The sequence below is a fragment of the Opisthocomus hoazin genome, chromosome 10 (assembly GCF_030867145.1).
Source record: "Opisthocomus hoazin isolate bOpiHoa1 chromosome 10, bOpiHoa1.hap1, whole genome shotgun sequence".
Lineage (NCBI taxonomy): Eukaryota > Metazoa > Chordata > Aves > Opisthocomiformes > Opisthocomidae > Opisthocomus > Opisthocomus hoazin.
Window position 1 is genome coordinate 19,286,855 of NC_134423.1, and position 20,310 is coordinate 19,307,164.

General features: G+C 43.0%; 1 protein-coding gene across 2 annotated transcripts in view; it reads left to right on the forward strand.

The window, feature by feature from the left end:
• Nucleotides 1-16,876, forward strand: part of LOC104334581 (tropomodulin-2) — a 36,618-nt gene extending 19,742 nt beyond the window's left edge. For both annotated transcript variants that reach the window (XM_075431857.1, XM_075431858.1), the window contains exons 4-10: nucleotides 3,741-3,863; nucleotides 5,994-6,080; nucleotides 9,489-9,619; nucleotides 10,247-10,354; nucleotides 10,623-10,766; nucleotides 11,095-11,239; nucleotides 13,373-16,876. In XM_075431857.1, the coding sequence (XP_075287972.1) occupies nucleotides 3,741-3,863; nucleotides 5,994-6,080; nucleotides 9,489-9,619; nucleotides 10,247-10,354; nucleotides 10,623-10,766; nucleotides 11,095-11,239; nucleotides 13,373-13,407 (773 nt within the window). In that variant the 3' untranslated portion in view covers nucleotides 13,408-16,876. The remainder of the gene's footprint in view (nucleotides 1-3,740; nucleotides 3,864-5,993; nucleotides 6,081-9,488; nucleotides 9,620-10,246; nucleotides 10,355-10,622; nucleotides 10,767-11,094; nucleotides 11,240-13,372) is intronic.
• Nucleotides 16,877-20,310: the final 3,434 nt, after the last annotated feature.

The following is a 20,310-nucleotide window of genomic DNA, read 5'->3' on the forward strand; positions in this document are numbered from 1 at the left end:
TAAAATCCTACCAACTGCGCTATTCAAATTCCTTTTCTTTCCCCTTATATAACAACAAACAAATAAACTTACTTCAGGAAAATACACTTGAAGTAGTTCCCTGCTCAGTTAATACATGTTCCTGTAGATGTGCACATGTGGTTGTACAGTTAACTGTTACTGCACACAGAGATGCAGGTAGGGACATGTCTCATTTCTGTGCTTTACTCTGACATTGCTTTAATGGGGACATCTGCATAATGCAGGAACTCAGAGCTTGCTGAAACCACGTGGCAAAATTATGTCTATGGTTTTATGACTTTACCCAGTGTATTTCTTTTTTTCATAGAATTTGTTTTCCTTTTACCTCACTCTGCTGTTCTGTGTCTCTGTAGTCTTTTTTACTGAATCCTTCTTTCTGGTTTTCAACAGATTTTTTTTTTCCCTGAGCCTCTTTTGAGTAAAACACAAACCATATCATATTTCAATTTGAATAGAGGTCTTGCAGTGTGTGAAAAGGAATAGGTCTGCTGTTAGAGTGAGCCAGGACAAATCTCTGCTCAGTGCACTCAGGTAAGAAAGTCCCTTGAGCCTCCTCAGTTGTCATCCAGGTCACCCCAGGCACTTATCCCAGTTTGACAGAAAGAAGGGGAGAATTGCATTGATCTATGCTTAAAATTTCATCTTGAGAAAAGCACTTTGGATTCCAGATATTTTGGGTTTCTATGCATGTGTAAAAATAAAATTATATTTAATGCTTACTACTTTTTTTTTACTGGAATTGCATTTTGTTTTGCAGTTAAACACGATAATATATTATTTTTGTGGTTATTTTAGTGTTGTTAACGCTGATGTTGCTCAGGTATGATACGTATAAACAGACACACAGTTCTGCTGTTGGTGGACAGGTAATGAATTTCTAATAATGTGCTAAATGCGTAAGCTCTTTTAACCTCTCTATCTGCTATGCTAGAGCATCTCTTCACAGTGGGATAATGCAAAAGAATGTTCTTATCAAGATAGCAGAAAAAAGAATATTTTTAAAACGCCACTGAACGCCAGCAAGGCCCACATATATTAAAGTTATATATAACCATCTTTGACATGACCTTGCCCCTTTAAATATTTCATATAACCAGTAATAGAATATTTTTCTAAAACATTTGCCAAGAATGCTTTAAATGAAACTATCATTGGGAGTCATATACACATTTTAAAAGATTTGGGCTGCCATCCAAGAATTACATATGCCTGAAACAAATGCTTAAAAATTGTATTCCTATATATGTGAACTGCATGGAAAAAGTATAAGCCTGTACTGATTTTCATTACCCCTGGGTTTCTTGCTACACAAGATTCATGGCCTGCCCACATCCAAACTCCATAGAGAAGGACCAACTGTAATACATATCATGTCCACTTTAACAAGACTTGAGGTCCTGTGGGCCCTTACAATGTTAAGTGTGAAAGTACAGACTTCCATCAGAATTTGTTAATGGTCTGGCTGGGGTTTGGGTCTGTGAAGAATCACTTAGTGCCTGATGGAGACGTTTCATGCGAGCTATGGCTCTGTGGAATATAGCTCTTAGGGGACAGTGTTATCAGTCAGGGTATAAAGATCAGTAGGATCCCTCAAGATCTCAGATGACCTACTGATTACTTGAAACTCACGTGGAATCGCCAGTGATCAGAAAGGAAAATATTTTATGGACAGCACTCTGCACTATTGATTGTTTACTCAGATATTCTGATTAATTTCGGTCTTCTAGCTTCCAACACAGTCATGAATTTTCTTCCTTATGTGTTATCCTTACCAGTCAAGCTGGCATCAAGTTAAGTCGTGGTCAGTGGTGTCTGGAAGCTGCCATCCAACACTTCAGATTAGGTGGTAGTACAGAGAGGGTCTGAAACCTTAGCACCTGCACCGTTATGAAATCTGGAGAGCGTGACTGATCTATCTTCACAGAGTATTTCTCACCCCAGATTTCCACTTGACTTTCGTTTGATATTGCTGGGATGGCTGTCTCTGATTCATATCACCCAGTGCATGGTGAAAGTGAAAATGATTCTTACCTTTGGCCCACAAAGGCTTCTATCTTCTAGAAGCCTCTTCTTAAAAGAACTGCTTGCTTAAAATATCGCATGAAAAATGAATCATACTATGATACTACTTTGTCTTTCTACATAACCTTCTGTCCAGTTTTGTACTCAGAAATTATTTAGCCTTGGTACAGATATCTCTAGGGCAAATAATTTGAATTATGTGTCAGTAAACCTTGCCAGAGTTCCGGAAATTTCCATTAAAGTTTTTTTCTGAGCTTATTCAGTAACCTCAGTCATGGAAGCTGACAGTACAGAAGTTGCTGTAGACAAGCTTGTGGGAAAGAGATAAATGAATTGGGTATTATCTACATGAAGATGATACTTTGGACCATAATGGGGAAAATTAAGCCACAAAGGGATGACAGTGTTGAAAAACCAGAGGGAAAGTATCTGTAATTCAACCCTAAATATCAGAACTGTGCATGGTAACAAAATAATATCACAAATACAGTTAAACAACTATTTTAGAGACATTTCAGAAAGCCACAGGATATGCTTTAAGCGTTACATCTAGAGTGTACAAAGCTACACAAAAAGACAATTTAAAGTTGACAGTGGGCCAAAGCCACCTGCAGCCAAGGGTTATCACAGCTTCATTACAGTGGGATCAACTACAGCCTACTTGAGAAGTGGTTGTTAGGGACAAGGTGAGGGGAACTACTCTGCAATCGACAGTAGAACAAGGGAATTCACAGAATTATCGGAGCAGTGACACCATCTGTTGCATGTGGCATCATCTAATGTCTTGCTGACTGTATGGGTTTGGTACAGGAAAGTGCTGAGCAGGCAAAAAGCCCCAGCAGCGCCGGTGACTGACAGGCAGCCCTAGCTGTGATTTAAAGGGCCGCGCTCCAAGGGTTTGCAGTTGCATCATCACACTACTGAAGGAACCTGTAATAGCAGGCTAAAGGAGCAGTCTGACTTGGGTTGTTTCTGGATTTATCCTACAGTTTTCTCATTTCGGCAGAAGGGCTGATGATCTCAGTCTTGGGGGAATATCGCATGGAAATGCACAGCTGCTAACCCCAGTGTAACAGCAATACACAAAGAGAGACAAATAGGTCAGGAGTCTTTCTTGGGGAACATGTGGTTCAGTTCAGTCTTCTCAGGCCTGCACAGATGATCAGGAAAAGGCTATTTATGTCAACGATCATCAGAAGACACAGAGGAGAAATGCTGATGGAGAGGCTGAGAATTTAAACTGAGTTACTGGAAGAGAACAGGTTTGCTGAGCTTTCAGGGTCTTGTATGGAATTTGGTAAACTGAAAGGCTCTTGCAGTAGGGTGGTTTCAACTGCTTCTGGTGCCTCGTTTAAATGTAAAGATGAAAATTCTGCAAGCTTTTTGTGTAGACCTGATTCTGCCTATTTAAGGCAACAGGAACTTCAGAAAAATCCCAGCTGTGACTGCTCCTGGGGATTTATTTTAGGAAATTTGCTTCCACATTAACAATCACCAACACAGAGCAGAAGTCGGCACCTTTTAGACTCTTATGAGGATCCTGGTGTGGAGCACAGCATCAAGTAAGAAAGTGGAAAACATGCACTTGACTATATTTCCAAGCAGTTCCACTGTCACAGGTCTATTCCTCCCACTGCCAGGAGGCCAAGGAGTTGTTCCAGTAATTCGTTACTCACTCTGGCTTTTTTCTCTCTTAGGAAAAATATTTATTCCTAAAGAAAAGCCCATAGAAACCCGTACAGAAGAGAAAGTGACCCTGGATCCGGAACTAGAAGAAGCCCTGGCCAGCGCTTCAGATACTGAGCTCTATGACCTTGCAGGTTAGACAATATATAGGTATGATCGCCCTACACATCCAGTTCTTCTCTGCCTAGACCTGCCACCAGGAGTGTCTCATGATCATCTCTCGAGTACCTGCTGATTCACTATACAGACCGGTGGCCAACCTGTAGGCCACACATTGCCCATGAAGACTTCAAGCGTGGCTCGGTAGCTGCTGCATTTTAGACTGCTCTCATCTGCTTATAATTGATGTAGAAGTCAGGGGAGACGATGAACCAGCTAACATGATTTGGGGAAAGGAAGGGTAGGTGGTAGTCTGCAGGCTGGGGTGTTTGCATTGTAGTGGAGACCATTAACTTTACTGCATCTGCATTGTTTGTAGCATACTATTGCTACCTGCTGACAACTCTGACATCCAAAATGGCAGGATGAACTTGTTAGAGGATGCAGTGGATGAAGATTCTGCATCCATGAAGGAGTTTGGAATCTAACCCCTCGAATCAGGAAGTTGGTTGCCAGCTGATTGGACCTGGGTATCTTCAGCACTTTTAATTCTTTTCCTTTAATCCAGAGTATATGTTCTAACGTGTGCACAAAGGAAATCATTTGGAAGTGTAACCACTTGCATAAATAACATTTGATACTACAGTATAAGAAAGGGCAAGCAGTAGTTCTTCAGCCGCCTGTGACTTTTGTGCAGTTTGTATCATGGGTACGTCACATGTTTATGCTAGTAGAAGATCATCATATGAATCCGTAATTTGGGAAGAAGCAAACCAGCCAGGGCTGGTGAGATTAATGTAAACGGGTCATCCTAAAACCGGGCTCAACCTAGTGTTGAGCCCTCCCTATGGAACCATTGACATCTCCTGCCTTGTCCACCCATTCCACAGTGGATCCTAACCTTCCCTGGGCTCTCTTGAGGTCCATGGCCTACGTTTTTGGGGCCCAGTCTACACAAAAATTTTTGGTGGTAGAATTGCAACTCTATTGACAATTTTTTTTATTTCATTAAGAAAATCTAAATTAAATATTGCAGCATATTAGATTAATCTGAATCTGGATTAAACCAATATTAAACTGAAAACTCTTGTAGCTACTATATTGTCCTATTGAAGGATGTGATCTTGCCACTGTCTTCTGTAATTCTTGGGTACAGCACCCATTTCTGGAGGCATTAGTCTTCGCTCTGACTGAAATGTGGTGCATCACAGGAATCTCAGGATTATAATGCAGCTGGCACTTCTCAGGAAGTCTGAAAACAGCGAGTAAAACACCTACTGCCTAGAGTTCTGAGAACAGTTATAACTGCACCTAAATGGTCATTTGCTTACAGAACAGAGTATTTTCCATAAGAAAAAATAGATTATAAAAGTAAAAATCTACCTCAAGCTAATAACTTTTAATTAATGCGTGATCCTATAGAATAAAGTCCAATTAGATAATTTATGGGAGAAGTATCAGCAAACACAGCAGGATTTATTCTCTGACACCATGGAAGTTCATTTGCACAAAAGACCACTTTGCAGCTTCTTTTATGGAGTTTTGGTTTCTCTTGTCATTTCTCTCATAACAGTTTACATCCTTACTATTTATTTTAAAGTCCTGCAATATATATATTTTTTTTTCCAAGCACGTTAGCATCCAGGTGCTTCCTGAATGCCAATTTATTAAGCTAACTACATGTACAGTCAAATACCAAACAACACAACAAAGAGCAATAAGAGGTCCAGGTTGTATATTAGGGAAAAAAGTGATTAGGATTGTAGCATGAAACAAGTTACCCAAAGAGATTGTGGGGATTCCATCCCTGGATGTTTTAGGATCCAGCTAGCCAAAGCCATGGCTGACCCAGTTAATGCTGGCAACACTCCTGCGTGAGGGGCAGGCTGGGCAAGATGGCCGGCAACAGTTCCTTCCAGCTGGCATTCCTGTGATATGCATACTACATTGATTCAGTTGTGCAAAATCCTGTATTAAAAATGTCTCTAACTCCAGTATTTAGACCCCTAAAGACTCTCCCTACAAGCAAGCATGACTCAGAGATAACATTTTATAAAGGGGGTTTTGTTTGGGGAACTAACCTAGAATTTGTCGCAGGTATTTTTCTGCAGTCTTTGCTCCTGCCATTAACATTGTATCTTGTTGCTGGTATTTACACATTTTAGCTGTTCTTGGAGTGCACAACATGGTCAACAACCCAAAATTTGATGAAGGAGGAGCTCGCAGTAAAGATGGAAAAGGAACCGTGAGAAGTAAGCAAGCAGATTTCTGTTGTGGGTTATATGTCATCTCTAGGGACTTGTACACCTGTAGTTTGGGTGTATTGGTCTAATTCAATGTAACTGGGCCTTACCTTGATTGATCTAGTTAATCATGAGGGGGAGCTCTTTAAAGTAAATATACTCTTAAAATTCATTATCTGTAATGACAACGGTACTATGCAAATAAATCGTTCCTAAGGAGCTTTGTTTTCCTAGAGAGCCATGTCTGGCTCTGCAGAGCTTCCTGAAAGGATGAGAGTATTTAAGAAGCCGCGACATAGATATTTTCATTCCACTTTGGTTTAGGCAGTGGACAGAAAACAGCCAGCTGTGGCTAAGAGGTGGCTACAGCACAGGGCAGGCCATCTCACCCCCAGTACCTACATTTACACAACTGAAGAACGACTTGTAACCACGGGGCTTGAACCTGGCAGAGTCCCTGGCAGAGTCACGTCTGTGACCAGAGTCACGTCAAGCTGCGGTCACAGGGAGGCAAAGGCCACATGGATGTGCTCCTGCCCCGGCTACTCTCTCTCATCTACTCCCTCCACCGTAGTCCTGTGGCAGCGTGTTTAAACACTGTCTGTTACACGGCTGCGTAGGTACACGGGAGGTGCAATCATTCAGGAAATCCCCCAGCAGAAACAGCTGTAGTTACTAAAACAAATCCAGAAATGTTTGCACTAAATAAAGAGACCTTTGGTGAATCAGATCTTAGCTCGGCAACCGACAGGAGGCTGGGTGGGGGGAGAAATGGGTATGTCTGAATTCCAAGTTTTTCTTGACAGCTCATCACCTCCAAGCTGTGGGATATCAAGGGGGCTAAACTTTGCTTTTTAAGACAAAATTGTGGAATGCCCTTTTCTAGGGAAGCAGTACTGAAAAGATGTTTTCGTCTTGTAAGGCCATGAGAACAGCAGCTATCTTTACCAAGGACTTTCATTTCCATCGTTCTTCACTAAAGGACAGGTGGGAAAGTAGACAGGACACTGTGTCACCTCATTTTTCTCAGGATTAAGACCGCTCTGCAAGCCTCTTCAGTGGGGCCCTGTGCAAGCTGCCATTTATCTCATAACAGGCAACTGCATGCATTACTAATCCACACAGATTTCTGAATATTTTTGTTGTATTGAGTCAAAATGTCAGCTATGTGAGTCAGCTAAACTATGCTCCTATCACAGGCTTAAGAACCAGAAAATCACCATTGCATCACTCTATTCTTTGATCCAAAAGCAATACTTCTTCTTAGCCAAGTGAAAAGCTTCAGTAAAAGAGGGAGACATCTCAAAAGTTGCCCATCGATGTGGCAAAACAGCACCATTATTAAAGAAACAAGGTAAAACTCATGGGAAGCAACAAGAAGTAGAAAGTGAAAAATACTGCTAACTAGACTGAGTGTGCTGTGAGGCCTAACCTGAGGACAGGGTGCGAGTCTCTCCCTAGCTCCCAGCTTGGCAGGGTGTTGCCACAAATGCAAGAAATGCTTTGCTATTTTTTTGTTTTTGTTTACTTTCCACCATTACCTCCAAGACAGGGAGGAGCATTGCATTTTACCAGTGGTTTTCGATTTCCTACTCCCTAGGAAGGCTGGAGTGTTATTCGGGCATATGTGAGGTCTCTCAGGGAAATAGTGAAAAAAACCAAATGTTCAGGATAAAAGAGTGAAAACTGGCTCAAGGTTTGTGTATGACTTCATCTCTACTAAGAATATGAGTACTAAAAAAATACTTGGTTTTCTTTTGGCTGTGGTATGGCATGAACTTTACCCATTGCACTGAACAGCAACATGTAGTACCTTGAGACTTGAGCACGTCTTCAAAATCACCCACTTTTTGCAACATAAAATAAAAGGGTTTAAACATACTTGTGGTCAGTAACATATTCCTTTCTTGCCTCTAGTTGCTTGGGTGGTCAGGGCTTACAAATTAATCTCCACAACTACATTTGTGGGAATTAGAAATACTAATTGTGTTGTAAGCTATCATTTTTATGCATATCTAAAAATATTTATAGCTCTTAGCTTCCAGCCTGAAAAACTGTATGTCTTTGGAGCATGAATACTCAAAGCCTTCATAAATCTTGGTGCTGGCAGATGGACTTGCTTTTCATGCATTGATAGTTTTATTATTTAGAAAGTGCAGATGTTGCAGTTTTACAAGAGCTAATTGAATTTATAGTAGGGCTGATAGCATCAGCCGAGAGAAGGAAACTGAGGGGCCTCCTGTTCATGTTGGCACAGTCTATTCATAGAATCATAGGTTGGAAAAGGCCTCTAAGATCATCGAGTCCAACCATCCACCCAACACCACCATTCCTACTAAACCATATCCTGAAGTGCCACATCTACATGTTTTTTGAACACCTCCAGGGATGGGGACTCCACCACCTCCTTGGGCAGCCTGTTCCAATGCCTGATCACTCTTTCAGTAAAGAAATTTTTCCTAATATCCAATCTAAACATCCCCTGATGCAATTTGAGGCCACTGCCTCTCGTCCTATCGCTAGTTACCTGGAAGAAGAGACCAACACCTGCCTCACTACAACCTCCTTTCAGGTGGTTGTAGAGAGCAATAAGGTCCCCCCTCAGCCTCCTCTTCTCCAGACTAAACAGCCCCAGTTCCTTCAGTCACTCCTTGTAAGACTTGTTCTCTAGACTTCTCACCAGCCTCCTTGCCCTTCTTTGGACTCGCTCCAGCACCTCAGTGTCTTTCTTGTAGTGAGGGGCCCAAAACTGCACACAGTACTCCAGGTGCAGCCTCACCAGGGCCGAGTACAGGGGCATGATCACCTCCCTACTCCTGCTGGCCACACCATTCCTGATACAACAGGAGTCCACTGGCCTTCTTGGCCTCCTGGGCACACTGCTGGCTCATGTTCAGCCAACTGTCGACCAGCACCCCAAGGTCCTTTTCCGCCGGGCAGCTTTCCAGCCACTCCTCCCCAAGCCTGTAGCGTTGCATGGGGTTGTTAGGCTCCTAGGTGCAGGGACATTTTCTAAGTAATCTAATGGGCAAGTTCTGAGCACACCTTCCTTTACAGATATTAGACAAAGAACAAAGCAGCTCTTGCAATATATTACTTCCTATACAATATTTTTTAAAGCTGCTTTGGCTCGAATTAATTGTACTGGGACTTTGGTACATAAAGGAGGAATGTGCCCATGATGATACTGCCCAGCCGCTGCGACCGCAGCCTCCAGCGACATGCTTCTGGGTGCACAGAAGGTGCAAAGGGCATGGCAGGGATAACGGGACTAATGCTCCTGTTTCCAAGTTTTGTGGTTCGTATAAACTCTTTCTTGAATGCTACAGTACAAACCTAAATGGGAATTGAAAAGCCAGGCTGTTACTGATGATGCCTGTTCCTCACGTCAACATTTCATGAGATCTTGTGTTGCAGATGTGGTGAAAGGTGAAAAGGTCAAACCCATCTTTGAGGAGCCACCTAATCCAACCAACGTGGAAGCAAGTTTACAAAGGATAAAAGCAAACGATCCTAGTCTGATAGAAATCAATCTCAACAACATAAAGGTAGATGCTGTGGTTTCATTTATGTCATCATAGATGGGCTTATTCAAGTATTTCCAAAGCCCTTGCCTTTTATCTTCAAATTTTGTCCCTCTACTGTTCAGAAAAAGCAGGACGCACAGGAAAGGGATGTGGAGGGAACTGTTGTAGAGGCTTCAAGGTTGTCGATGCCTGGTATTGAATTAGATGCCAATTAAAAGCCCAAGGGGTGACTCCCTGTGGCCGCCTTTCTTTAGCAGACTGCAAAGCAAGATATCTCCTGGGCACTGTGTAATCATCACTGGCCAGATTCAGTTAGCCCACACGTGCAAGTGGAGGAGGAGCTGGCATGCAGAGACTGAGCAACCAGCAGCAAAATAGGAAAGTAGCTCAGAGATGGGTCACGTGCTTGCGATGGCCTGACCCAGTTAAAGGCAGTGCTGAGATCACATCCTAGCCTGGGCCTCCACGGGTCTCTGAAGGCTGCTAGGAGCAGAGTACGCGCAGTCCACTCTGAGATACTCTGAAAAGCATCGGGGACGTTTAAATTGTGTAGACTGGCTATTAATCAATCAGTTTGATAATAGTTAAAATCAGCGTCTAGCGATGTGACTGGCTTTCCTAATTACTGGATTTATTTTCTTAATGCAGAACATTCCTATTCCAACACTGAAAGAATTTGCAAAAGCTTTGGAAAGCAACACACATGTGAAGACATTCAGCCTTGCAGCTACTCGAAGCAATGACCCTGTAGCTATTGTAAGTTTAAACACTGTTTGGAAAAAAAACACAATGATTTTTAAGTAGGTCTGTGTCTGCTTTAGGATGCATTCTTCGTTTTCCCTTGCAGAATTTCCCTGTGACTATGCAAAGCAGAAGTGTAATCTCTTCTGATCTACCTCTGTGTTCTTCTAAGCCTATTTGTGTTTTATTTCTTTGTAGGTACTAAGCCATGTTTTGCAGATACTTTGTTACTCCCTGAAACTCTCAAGACATTATCTCATATCCCCTCTTTCTGACCCTTCAGGCATTTGCAGATATGTTGAAAGTGAACAAAACACTGAAGAGTCTGAATGTAGAATCCAACTTCATCACTGGGATGGGTATTTTGGCACTGATTGATGCACTGAAAGAGAACGAATCCCTGACGGAGATTAAAATTGACAACCAGGTAAAGAGAGAGCATGGAGTGAGTCCACTTTTGTTTCCCCTCTATATCAATTCCCAGAGCATTCTCCTAAAGGGCTCTGACAAAGTCAAGGCAGCCTCTGTGGCTCAGTCATTCTGTAGCTCATGTCCCGTGCCTGTGCAACCAAACAGTGGAAAACTTCTAAATAAAACTGGTCAAAGCCAAATATAAAACCCAGAGCAAAATCTCCAGGGATGGGATTCTCTTTGTACTGTGCAGCACAGTACTGAAATATAACCACTTATCTCTGTCTCATATGAAAACTAATATTTTCTTGTCTTTTGGGGACATTTCACCGCATCACCAACAGCGGCAGCAGCTGGGTACAGCTGTAGAGATGGAGATTGCCAAGATGCTGGAGGAGAACTCCAAGATTCTCAAGTTTGGCTATCAGTTCACAAAGCAAGGTCCAAGAACCAGGGTAGCAGCAGCTATCACTAAAAACAACGATCTGGGTAAGATGCTACTACGTCTACTCATCATTTCTATATGTGAGCCAAGCCCTGACCTTCCTAGACACAAATCTTCCTGTCTGTACATAAGATCATATTTTAACTCTACAACATTCAATCTGCTGTATGTGAGGGGTGATGCAGAGCTCCACAGACTCTAGAGTAGACAACAGCAAAGATCCCACTGTGATTAGGAGCCACTATTCTTCTTCTCCTTCTCCCATTCCTTCTGGGAAAGGGAGTTATTTCAGCCTTTTCCATGGAGCACCCTGGATTTCCAGCTGCCCTGTCAGCTGTTCTGGACAGCAAATAGAGAGCCAAACCCATTCTGTTTGTTCAGTGAACACAGATGTCCTCACTTCTTGGCCCTGCCCATGACAGACCAAGCCTGCCCAACTAAGGGAACGAAAAAGGGAACCTTTCCTGCCTGCGTGACCAAGTACAGGCAAAGACGATAAAGCTTTGCAAGTTTTACTGAGTGTGATGTGCTCTGCCCTGTGTGCTCAAGACACAGAATAAGGAGGAGATGATTAGGCAGGAGTAGTTTACATTAAGGAAAAAAACCCCACATTAACTATGTGTTTTTAATCAATTCTACTTCAAAGTGGCGTGTCAAACCATGATGCCGTTTCTGGCTTCAGCTTGGGTTTCTCTCTGTGAGGGATAAGATAAAAGTTGAGGCCTATTTCTTTCACACATACTTTTATTTTTTTTCAGTTTTAATTTTTAGCAGTACCTAAGCATTCCAATGATATATACTGTTGGTCCTGAAACTTAGTGTCCCGGAACGGTATTTGAAACATCACACCAACAAAGAGAGAAAGACCTTTTCTCCCACTATTTAACCAGCTGCCATTAGACGTATGTCCTGTGCCTAATCTTCATTTTCCTGCTTTTGTATTTTATGGTTTTGTTCAAGACTGAGTAGGACAGAATACCTAAAGGAATTCCATAAAATAAAATAAATGAAGCAACAAAAGACTGAAAGCAGACACAAATGACTGATGCTGCACTGTAGGCTCTGGAATAATGCAGTCTGTCTGCCAAGAAAGCACTATGAAATAAACCTCCTGATAGTAAAGTAATGGGATGTTTGTAGCAATATATTGTTATTGACTTTCTGGAGTGAAAAGTGCTCATTCATCCAGTTTTACTGCTTTTGTTCTGTACCTTAGTAGTTCAATATCAGAAACAGGACATCAGAGTTTGATGTAACACCAAATTTTGTATCACACAAACAGGAGAACCTCACTAATCTTATCTGGCCAGGTCAGAGAAGACTCAATACATTTTTATTAGAGCGTGGAGAAGGAAATGCTGCCCAACTAGACCAGCTCTATACCAGCTGTAATGTATCCTAAGTGCTGTAAAAATTCACATGGGGCTGCTTGTCAAAATAATCCTGCCCATAACACAAAACTCTTCACTCTCTGCTTCGCTAAATGGCAACTTCAGCCTATTTGGTTTCTAGTGAGAATCCAGAGTTAATTAACTTACTGTCAGATGGCTGATGCAATCAGAGCATGTGGCGTTTAGACAGGTAATTTAAGGTCCAGTATGAGGTTTTCCTTATTACCAGTACTGGCTGATATCAGTTCTTAAGAGTACTTCCAATTATTTTCTAAAAGGATGTGATTATTGCTTACCTATAGTATACACTTGTGCAATTACAAAAGTTATTAATTTTTTATGCCTAATGCTTAAATAATCCAGAGCAGTGCTATGCAGACTAAAGCAGACAGTATCAACTGAGCTGGAACACAGTGGCTTTCAGAAGAACAATAAAACTGTAACAAAAATCTAAATGGAGCCATTGGGAGGAAGCACTGGTAATGGTGATTTCTTCATCATCTAAAACCTTTAGCGCGGAGTCTGATTTTTATAGAAAATGTATTGATATGAACACTTGGTGAAATTTGACAGTCTGCAATATAGAAAGTGCCGTTTAGATAAACTGTTTTATTTAGCATTAAGATCTGTTAATTATGGCATTTATGGGCATACTTCTGTTGAGTATTTCTTAGACGCTCCTTGCTTCCTATTCATGGTATGGGGAAGGGAGTGTGTCAGTGAGAAAAGTCCTTAGGCTCTCAGGAAAGCAATAATGACTGCTCTTTTCTTGTTTTATTGGTCTAGTTCGTAAAAAGCGGGTGGAAGGAGAGCGGCAGTAGCCACGCCATAGAGGATGCAAGGCAAGATTGGAGGCCACCAACAACTGCAGTCTCAGAGTGTTCACTGGTCAGAAGGGAAGGCACTGGAAAACCATTACAATGGGAGCTGCTCATTTCTGTTAATGTCTCATTTTAACCTTGAAAAGGCAGCCTGTTCATGTTTAACTTTCACGGTTAATTTAATTTTTATGAGAAAGATTTATAGTTCGTTTCGTTTTAATGAGAAAAATGTTTTGCAATATCTGAGGCCAACACGCAGAATCTTAACTGTGTTACTGAGCATAGTATATAGTGACTCTGACCCTTATTTTAGAAACTTTTTGATATGTTAAAATATGATCTTGTGTATGGATAAGGGATTCTCTGCTGAAAATAGAAATTTTAGGGCCAAGTTCTGCAATGCCTTATGTTTGTGAATAATCCTTCCTTCTATGTGTATAGTCCTGCTGAACTGAATCCTGCAATGGGATGCTCCCTGGAGTAGAACTAGTAATGCCAGTACAGGTTTGCAGGATCCCACCCCTGCGCCTCCCTCCCGCAGTGGGATCTGGGCAGCTGGAACAGCACCCTTCTGCCTTCCCGGGTCTCCACCCGCCTGGGCCCAGCTGCAGGATCACGCCTAGGTGTATACTCATTGTCAAAGCCTACTTGTTTACATAAGCTTAGGTTAGTTGGATCGTTTTGCAATGTTAAACGCATATTTGTTATCCTTACTCCACATTGTAAAGTAATGTTAGTGCTGCCAATCCTATAGACTTTGAATGTTTTGGGGTTTTTTCTAGGCCAACAGGTTTTTATTTGCTACTAGAATGCACAGTTTACAGCTATTAATCTAAACAAGTATTGTGAGCAATATTTGTTTTGCTTTGAGCCATGCGGTTTTTAAAATTTTTTTAGTTCTGGTATTTATGTATGTTGTTAGTATTATAGAATGTTCTCAGGACCTTTTCGATGAAGATTAATTAGTTAATCCAGCAGAGCAGCTGTGCTACCAGGAAAAACACATTAAAAGGGTAGTTGTGACAGCTACATAACTTACATTTATAGGTGCCAGTTCAGGTTCGTCCCTGAATCACAAGGCACTTACTTAGGTATTCGTGTCAGTGCTTAGCTGAATAAGGGCAGATTTAAGCATGTGCGCAAATGCTTTGCTAAATCAAGGCCTTAACTCAGATGCTGGACATAATCTTAACCCAGTGGAAAACACTCCTGAAGCAGCAGCTAACCCCAGCGCTCAACAGCATCAAAACTTTTGTAAGAATTCAGTCTGGTGTTTTGCTTTGTGTCTCTTACAGTCTAAAGCGATTCTCTACCACTGCTTTGTCACTGCCAACAGCTTCCCCTGACTGGCAGCCAGAGGTTCGTTTTGGTTACGCGTCCGCACGCCATCAGAGCTAGGGGGGACTCGGGTTAGGTGTGTCACAGGTAGCAGCGCTTTCCGCAAGCTGCAGGAACACACCCGGGGCCAACGCTGCTGCCCGGGAAGCACTGCCTGTCCCCCAAGAACTCCCTGGGGATGCCAAGGACGAAGCACTGCTTCCTTCAGCCCTCCTTCACTGGAGCATGCTCCTGACCCGGGGAGAGCTGGGAGCCACGGGGAGCAGACGCCAGGGAGTCCCAGGAGCAGTTGGTACCCGTTTGATGTTTTCATGACCGGAGCTGGGGTGCAAGCGAACGGGATGAACCCTCCCTCCATGCCTTTTGTCATGGAAATGAGTAGGTCCAAGGCAACGCTCTACCTGTTGGATGCCGGCCTTCCTACTGGGGTCCAAACTGAATAACAAACACTGAAATCCCACTTAAAATAGTTTGCTGAAGTGGTCTGCTGAGCTAGGATGTGAAGTGCAGTATCCATGGTTTACTTCCCTGGAGAGGTCCCAGTCTTTACAATTTCCACCCCTCCTTCCACAGAATAAGGCTGAAACGTTCCCTTTGCAAGTAAAAAACGTAACACACGGGGGAGTCTTGCTGAGATTTTCCCTGGATACATGCAGGATTTGCTGTGAAAAACTTTGATATCCCATTAAAAAAAAAATTACAAGTTCTGTAACACAGTCATAATTCTGCATGGGCTGAAATAAACAGTCCTTAAAAAACATGCCGATTCCCAGGGGAATACCGGGCTTTGCAGCATCAAGAATCATGGGTAGGAAGAATTCCTCATATCCAAACCCAAGAGATTGTGGTTACTGACAAACTTCCATGATTAGAATCACACTGCCCCTATTTTCTTCTTCTTTTCCTTTGATCCAACCAAGGGAATTCCAACTATCATTCAATTTTTTTGTTATGTAATTTGAAGATTTTTTTTTAATGGTTACTTTTTGGTTTTTTGAAGCATGGTACGTATATGTGTTTAAGGGAAACAAGTGCAATCCATTTCTAGTCTTAATTTCCATTTAAAGTGTTGGTATTTGCATGCAGCAGTTTTACACAGATGGTTTGGTCTGACTGCTTCATGATGTCTGCGGCTTGTCATCCTGTACAGCTTTGCTCACAGCCACACGCGTGGTTATATGGTCAGGTGACTCCATCCATGTCAGCTACAGTCTGCATCACGGACCAAGGTACCTGGCTGGGGAAGGCCCCGTGGGCCCTCCCTCCCTTCACCGGCCCTGCTCTCTGCACAGGCGTGTTTCCTCTGAAGGGAGGATTCCTCAGGCGCTCGAGAGCATCATCTCAAACACCAGCCCCACCACGCACCAGCAGACAGCACTGGGAGCTGTGCACACCATGGCTGGGACCTGGGGGGGCAGCTCCTTCCAGCACGCCTGAGGAGAACTCTGAATCCATGGCTGTCTTCTCCAGGCAGCTGCTGCCAGCCCTGCCAGGGGGCTTGGAGACTAGAGACATCTCTGTCCTGCCTCTTCTGTGTGCTCCACACAAGGGCTCCATTGTCACCTGGCCTTGAGCATCACAAAGCCAACATTGCGACAGTATAAGGAGCTGTTCAATGCAACAACAGTGCACAATGGTGATGCTTGGAGGCAGATTTTTGTACTAGTATAGGATTATTTAGCTGGTTAAGATCTCTGCAACTAACATGAAGGGGGTCAGGATGTGACCGGTCATTTTAAATTCTACTTTCAGGCAACATCTGGCATACTCAATGCTGAATGGGGAACAGGGACAGAAGAGTCCTTTTTTCTTAAGCAAACATTCAGGAGTATCTGTCTGTTTTTGCACATTGCTTCTCATGTTGACAGCTTCGGTTTGGTATGTATTTTTTATACATTTTTTTCAAGGAAAAGCTCAACTTTGTGCGTGTCCTAACATATATGTGAATCGTAGTGTGCACTAAGGGCCATATGTGTACATGTATAATTCTAGGTGAAGATATTATCTCTGGAACAAAAGTAATTGCATGCGCACAGTGTTGTGCACATTACTCAAGAGGAAGGGAATTACCACGCTATGTAACAGTGACTCCCTGACATTGTGGTTTTTCTAAATAAATCTTCATAAAGGATTTGGCTTTTGCAATTTCTCTTGGTTTAGTGCCTGAATCAAGCCTCCTTTCATGCTCTGACATCAGATTAAGCAGCTTTCTCCACTGTGGCTCTTGCAGCTTTCACTCGTCTGGATTATCTGCCAGGTTTGACCTTCTCTTCCCCCCACATGACACGCACTGGGCTGGAGCTTTGCGAATGATAGTTGGGTGCTCAGAACCAGGAGTGGGAGCAGAGAAACCTGGATCCTCCTCCCAAGTTTACCAGACCTCCCAGATTTAAAGCAAGTGCGTCATACCTGTCCATGCCTCAGCTTGCACACTCTCACATCAGCCTAATACTTTCCTGCCTCCCAGCTCAGTGAACAAGTGTGAAACTGAGCTTCTCAGAGGAAGATGCAGCAAGAGATGCACTTTTCTCTAAAGGAAATAAAGGGGAAATTTAAAACCTCCCATGTTCAGGATGTGTCACTATCTGGGATACTTTGGATCACATTTCTGTGATGCACCTAGACATATAAAGCTGCCCTTGAAAACCCACAGTATTTTCAGGCGTGACTAGGTACCAGCTTTCACCAGCTGCAGTGTAAGTTTAAATACACAGGATACATCAGTTCCTGTCCCTAGACAGCTACATACCGTAAGAATCTGGCCCAGGCGCCCAGCCCCCTTTTGGGATCTTACATGCTTTTGAAAATTATGCCCCATATCCCAAGACTAGATTGTATTACTAGTGTGCCTTTATTTTTTTTTAAATATATGCCATGGCTCTAAAAGTAAGTACACTGTGAAAACTGAAGACAACTGAAAAGCAGGACCCTTATTCTATAATGCTTAATATTTTCTTCAGCTCTGTTTTCAAGTTCTACAGCTCTGAAATTATGTGACAAAGCAATATAATAGATCTCTGCAGGCTGCTGTTCTTTTTTGAAATAAAAAATGTGTGCAATTTATAAAAAGCTGCTGCCATTTGAGCTGCAACAACTAGATTTCATGTTCTCTTCATCACTAACTCAAGGAAGAGACGGATTTCACTGTTTTACGAAATTTAGAATCCAATTCTACTGTGTGCAGTTGTATGCATAAAATCACTATTGTCTGATCAGGATCTTGTACCCAAAGCAGAGCAGAAGCACGATAACCCATTATCCCTCCTCAGCTGGCTTTTACTCAGGAACCCTGCAAAATGAGCTCTCTGTGAGCATCAGGTAGAGAGACACGAATTTCCTGCCCTCTCTGCTCCGCACAGTGGCTCTGCAATTTTCCGTATGGTGCCTCATTAGAATTTGACACCGAGAATGTACACTGATTTCTTCCAGGGTGTACACAGCTCTAAGCTTCAAGGGAATCAAGCGCATTGTAGAGTGCCTAAAGCCACAGACTGAGTTAATGAAATGGTTAAGCTGACCCTTAGAACCTATGCTGCATGTTAAAACAGGCTGCAAAATACACAGAACACATGCTTAAGGACAGATGAAAAAGAAACCTCAGAACATCTCCCCGCAGACAACGTGCTCTCTGCAATCCCAGGGAACTTCACCGTTCACCCACAGAGAAACAAAACCTCTTCCCTACCCATTTAAAGGTTGCCTTTACTTATGTCAATCCTTTAACTCTGAAATGTCGCAGTATCTTTCTACTTTTCCTCTCCTGCATGCCAAAAAATGGATGAGACTCTTCAAGAAAATGAGGAAGTCTCCACATGAAAGGAGGTACCTGTGTCCCAGCACGGGGTTCTGCTGGGGTGTGAAGGGCTAATGTCGGAGGGAGTGCTGATGGGAGCTATGCAGCACAATTCCCAGATCCTCAGTCATAGGGGCACCGGAATACAGCTGCAGAGAAGCTCCTGAGGTCACACACTCCCATTTCCTGGCTCCAGGATAGTATTTTATTTCTACATACTTCATAGCTTTTGCAGAAAGACTGGTTTTGGTTCTGCATCCCTTTCGTTACGGGGGTTGTGTGGACATCCCTCGGGATTTTGACTGTGAATGCAACATATGCCAAGGAACACAGATACTGTACGCCACCTTCTCGCTCTGAATCTTTATTTTAGGAAGCAGATTCCTGTCTTGCTCCTGCTTCTTTTCAGAATGAAAATTTCACGTACGAACAGCTGAAAAATAACTCAGTTACAAAGAGAGGATCGATACTATTCTTGCAGTCTCTAAGCATGCATCTTCATGTCTTCTCTGTTCCAATCTGTTCACTCCTCTCTCCAGCCTAGCCAACAGCAGTGTAAGCCCTGGTGCTTCACTTTCTGCAGGGAATGCCGTGCCCGTCTGCCCGTGGATGTGATACGGAGTGACAGCCTGAACTGCAGCAAGCTGCATTTACCCCTGGCCACCCAGCTCCCGCTGCTGCCACACAGAAGGTCCCTTGCTTGTGTTCTTTTGACCAAAACTAAAATCTTCTCAATTTTGACCGATACAGATACTCTAGGGAGTTCTAATACAACATCAAAGAATGAGGTGCAAGCTGACTAAATCTTCTGCCAGACTGCAGTAGCTCTGCCCTGTCTGTGTGTGTGTTTCTCTAGCTGCAGCCAGGAGCTCTGCGCCCGATGCCAAGCTGCTGCCAAACCTGCAGAAGGCTGGCATCCGAACACCGCTCGTGGAGAGCACTGGCTGCTGGGTAGAGAAACCCTAGGGTGAGCACTCTGCTGGGTGTGAGTGCAGCAACCACCACGCCGTGCAGCTCTCAAATCAACCTTTCAGCTATTTTTAATAGAGGACAGGATTTGCACACTAAGACCAACAACCACCACGGAATCTCTGTCATTCTAATCTGGTTCAGCTATAGCAAATGTTCATCTATGTCTGAATGGAGCAGAATGGTCAAAGGCATTTGAGGTTTCCTTTCTGAGGAAGAGGAGGAGGGGGGAAAAAACCCAGCAGAATTGTGTTCGGCTGTTTCCCAGCCACAGCAAAGGGCTTTAAATATTCATGCTTTTCTTGTCCATTCCAGTAAAGCAGATGAGCACAAACAAAAGCAGCATGAGGGGCCTCCCTTAATGAGGGTGTTTGTTTCTTACAGCCAGCTGCCTGACTGTATTGGGTCTGACGTTAGGTAGACTTGTTCAACGACTAAGGGAGGCGAAAACAAGGCTGTCAGATAAAGCAACTGCACCTATTGTTTCACTCTTCATCTTTTCTGATAATGACTGCATCGATAATATATTGAACAGAATCTGGAAGCCACATTTCGTACTTGCAAATTGTTTATTTCCCAGCTGTCACCACAGGTGCAGGTCACCTAAAAGCTGCCTGGACTCTGGATTTATGTTGGTGAACATCACATACAAAGAACTCCCCAAACCTGACAATCTTGCATTAATTCTGCCACTTGTCCATGAAAAGGCTAGATACTCATAATCTGTCTAAATCAGCATTAAAAGCTTTCAGATGATGATGGTGGAGAAAGAGGTCACTGCGTACAAGTGTCTGGTGAACTGG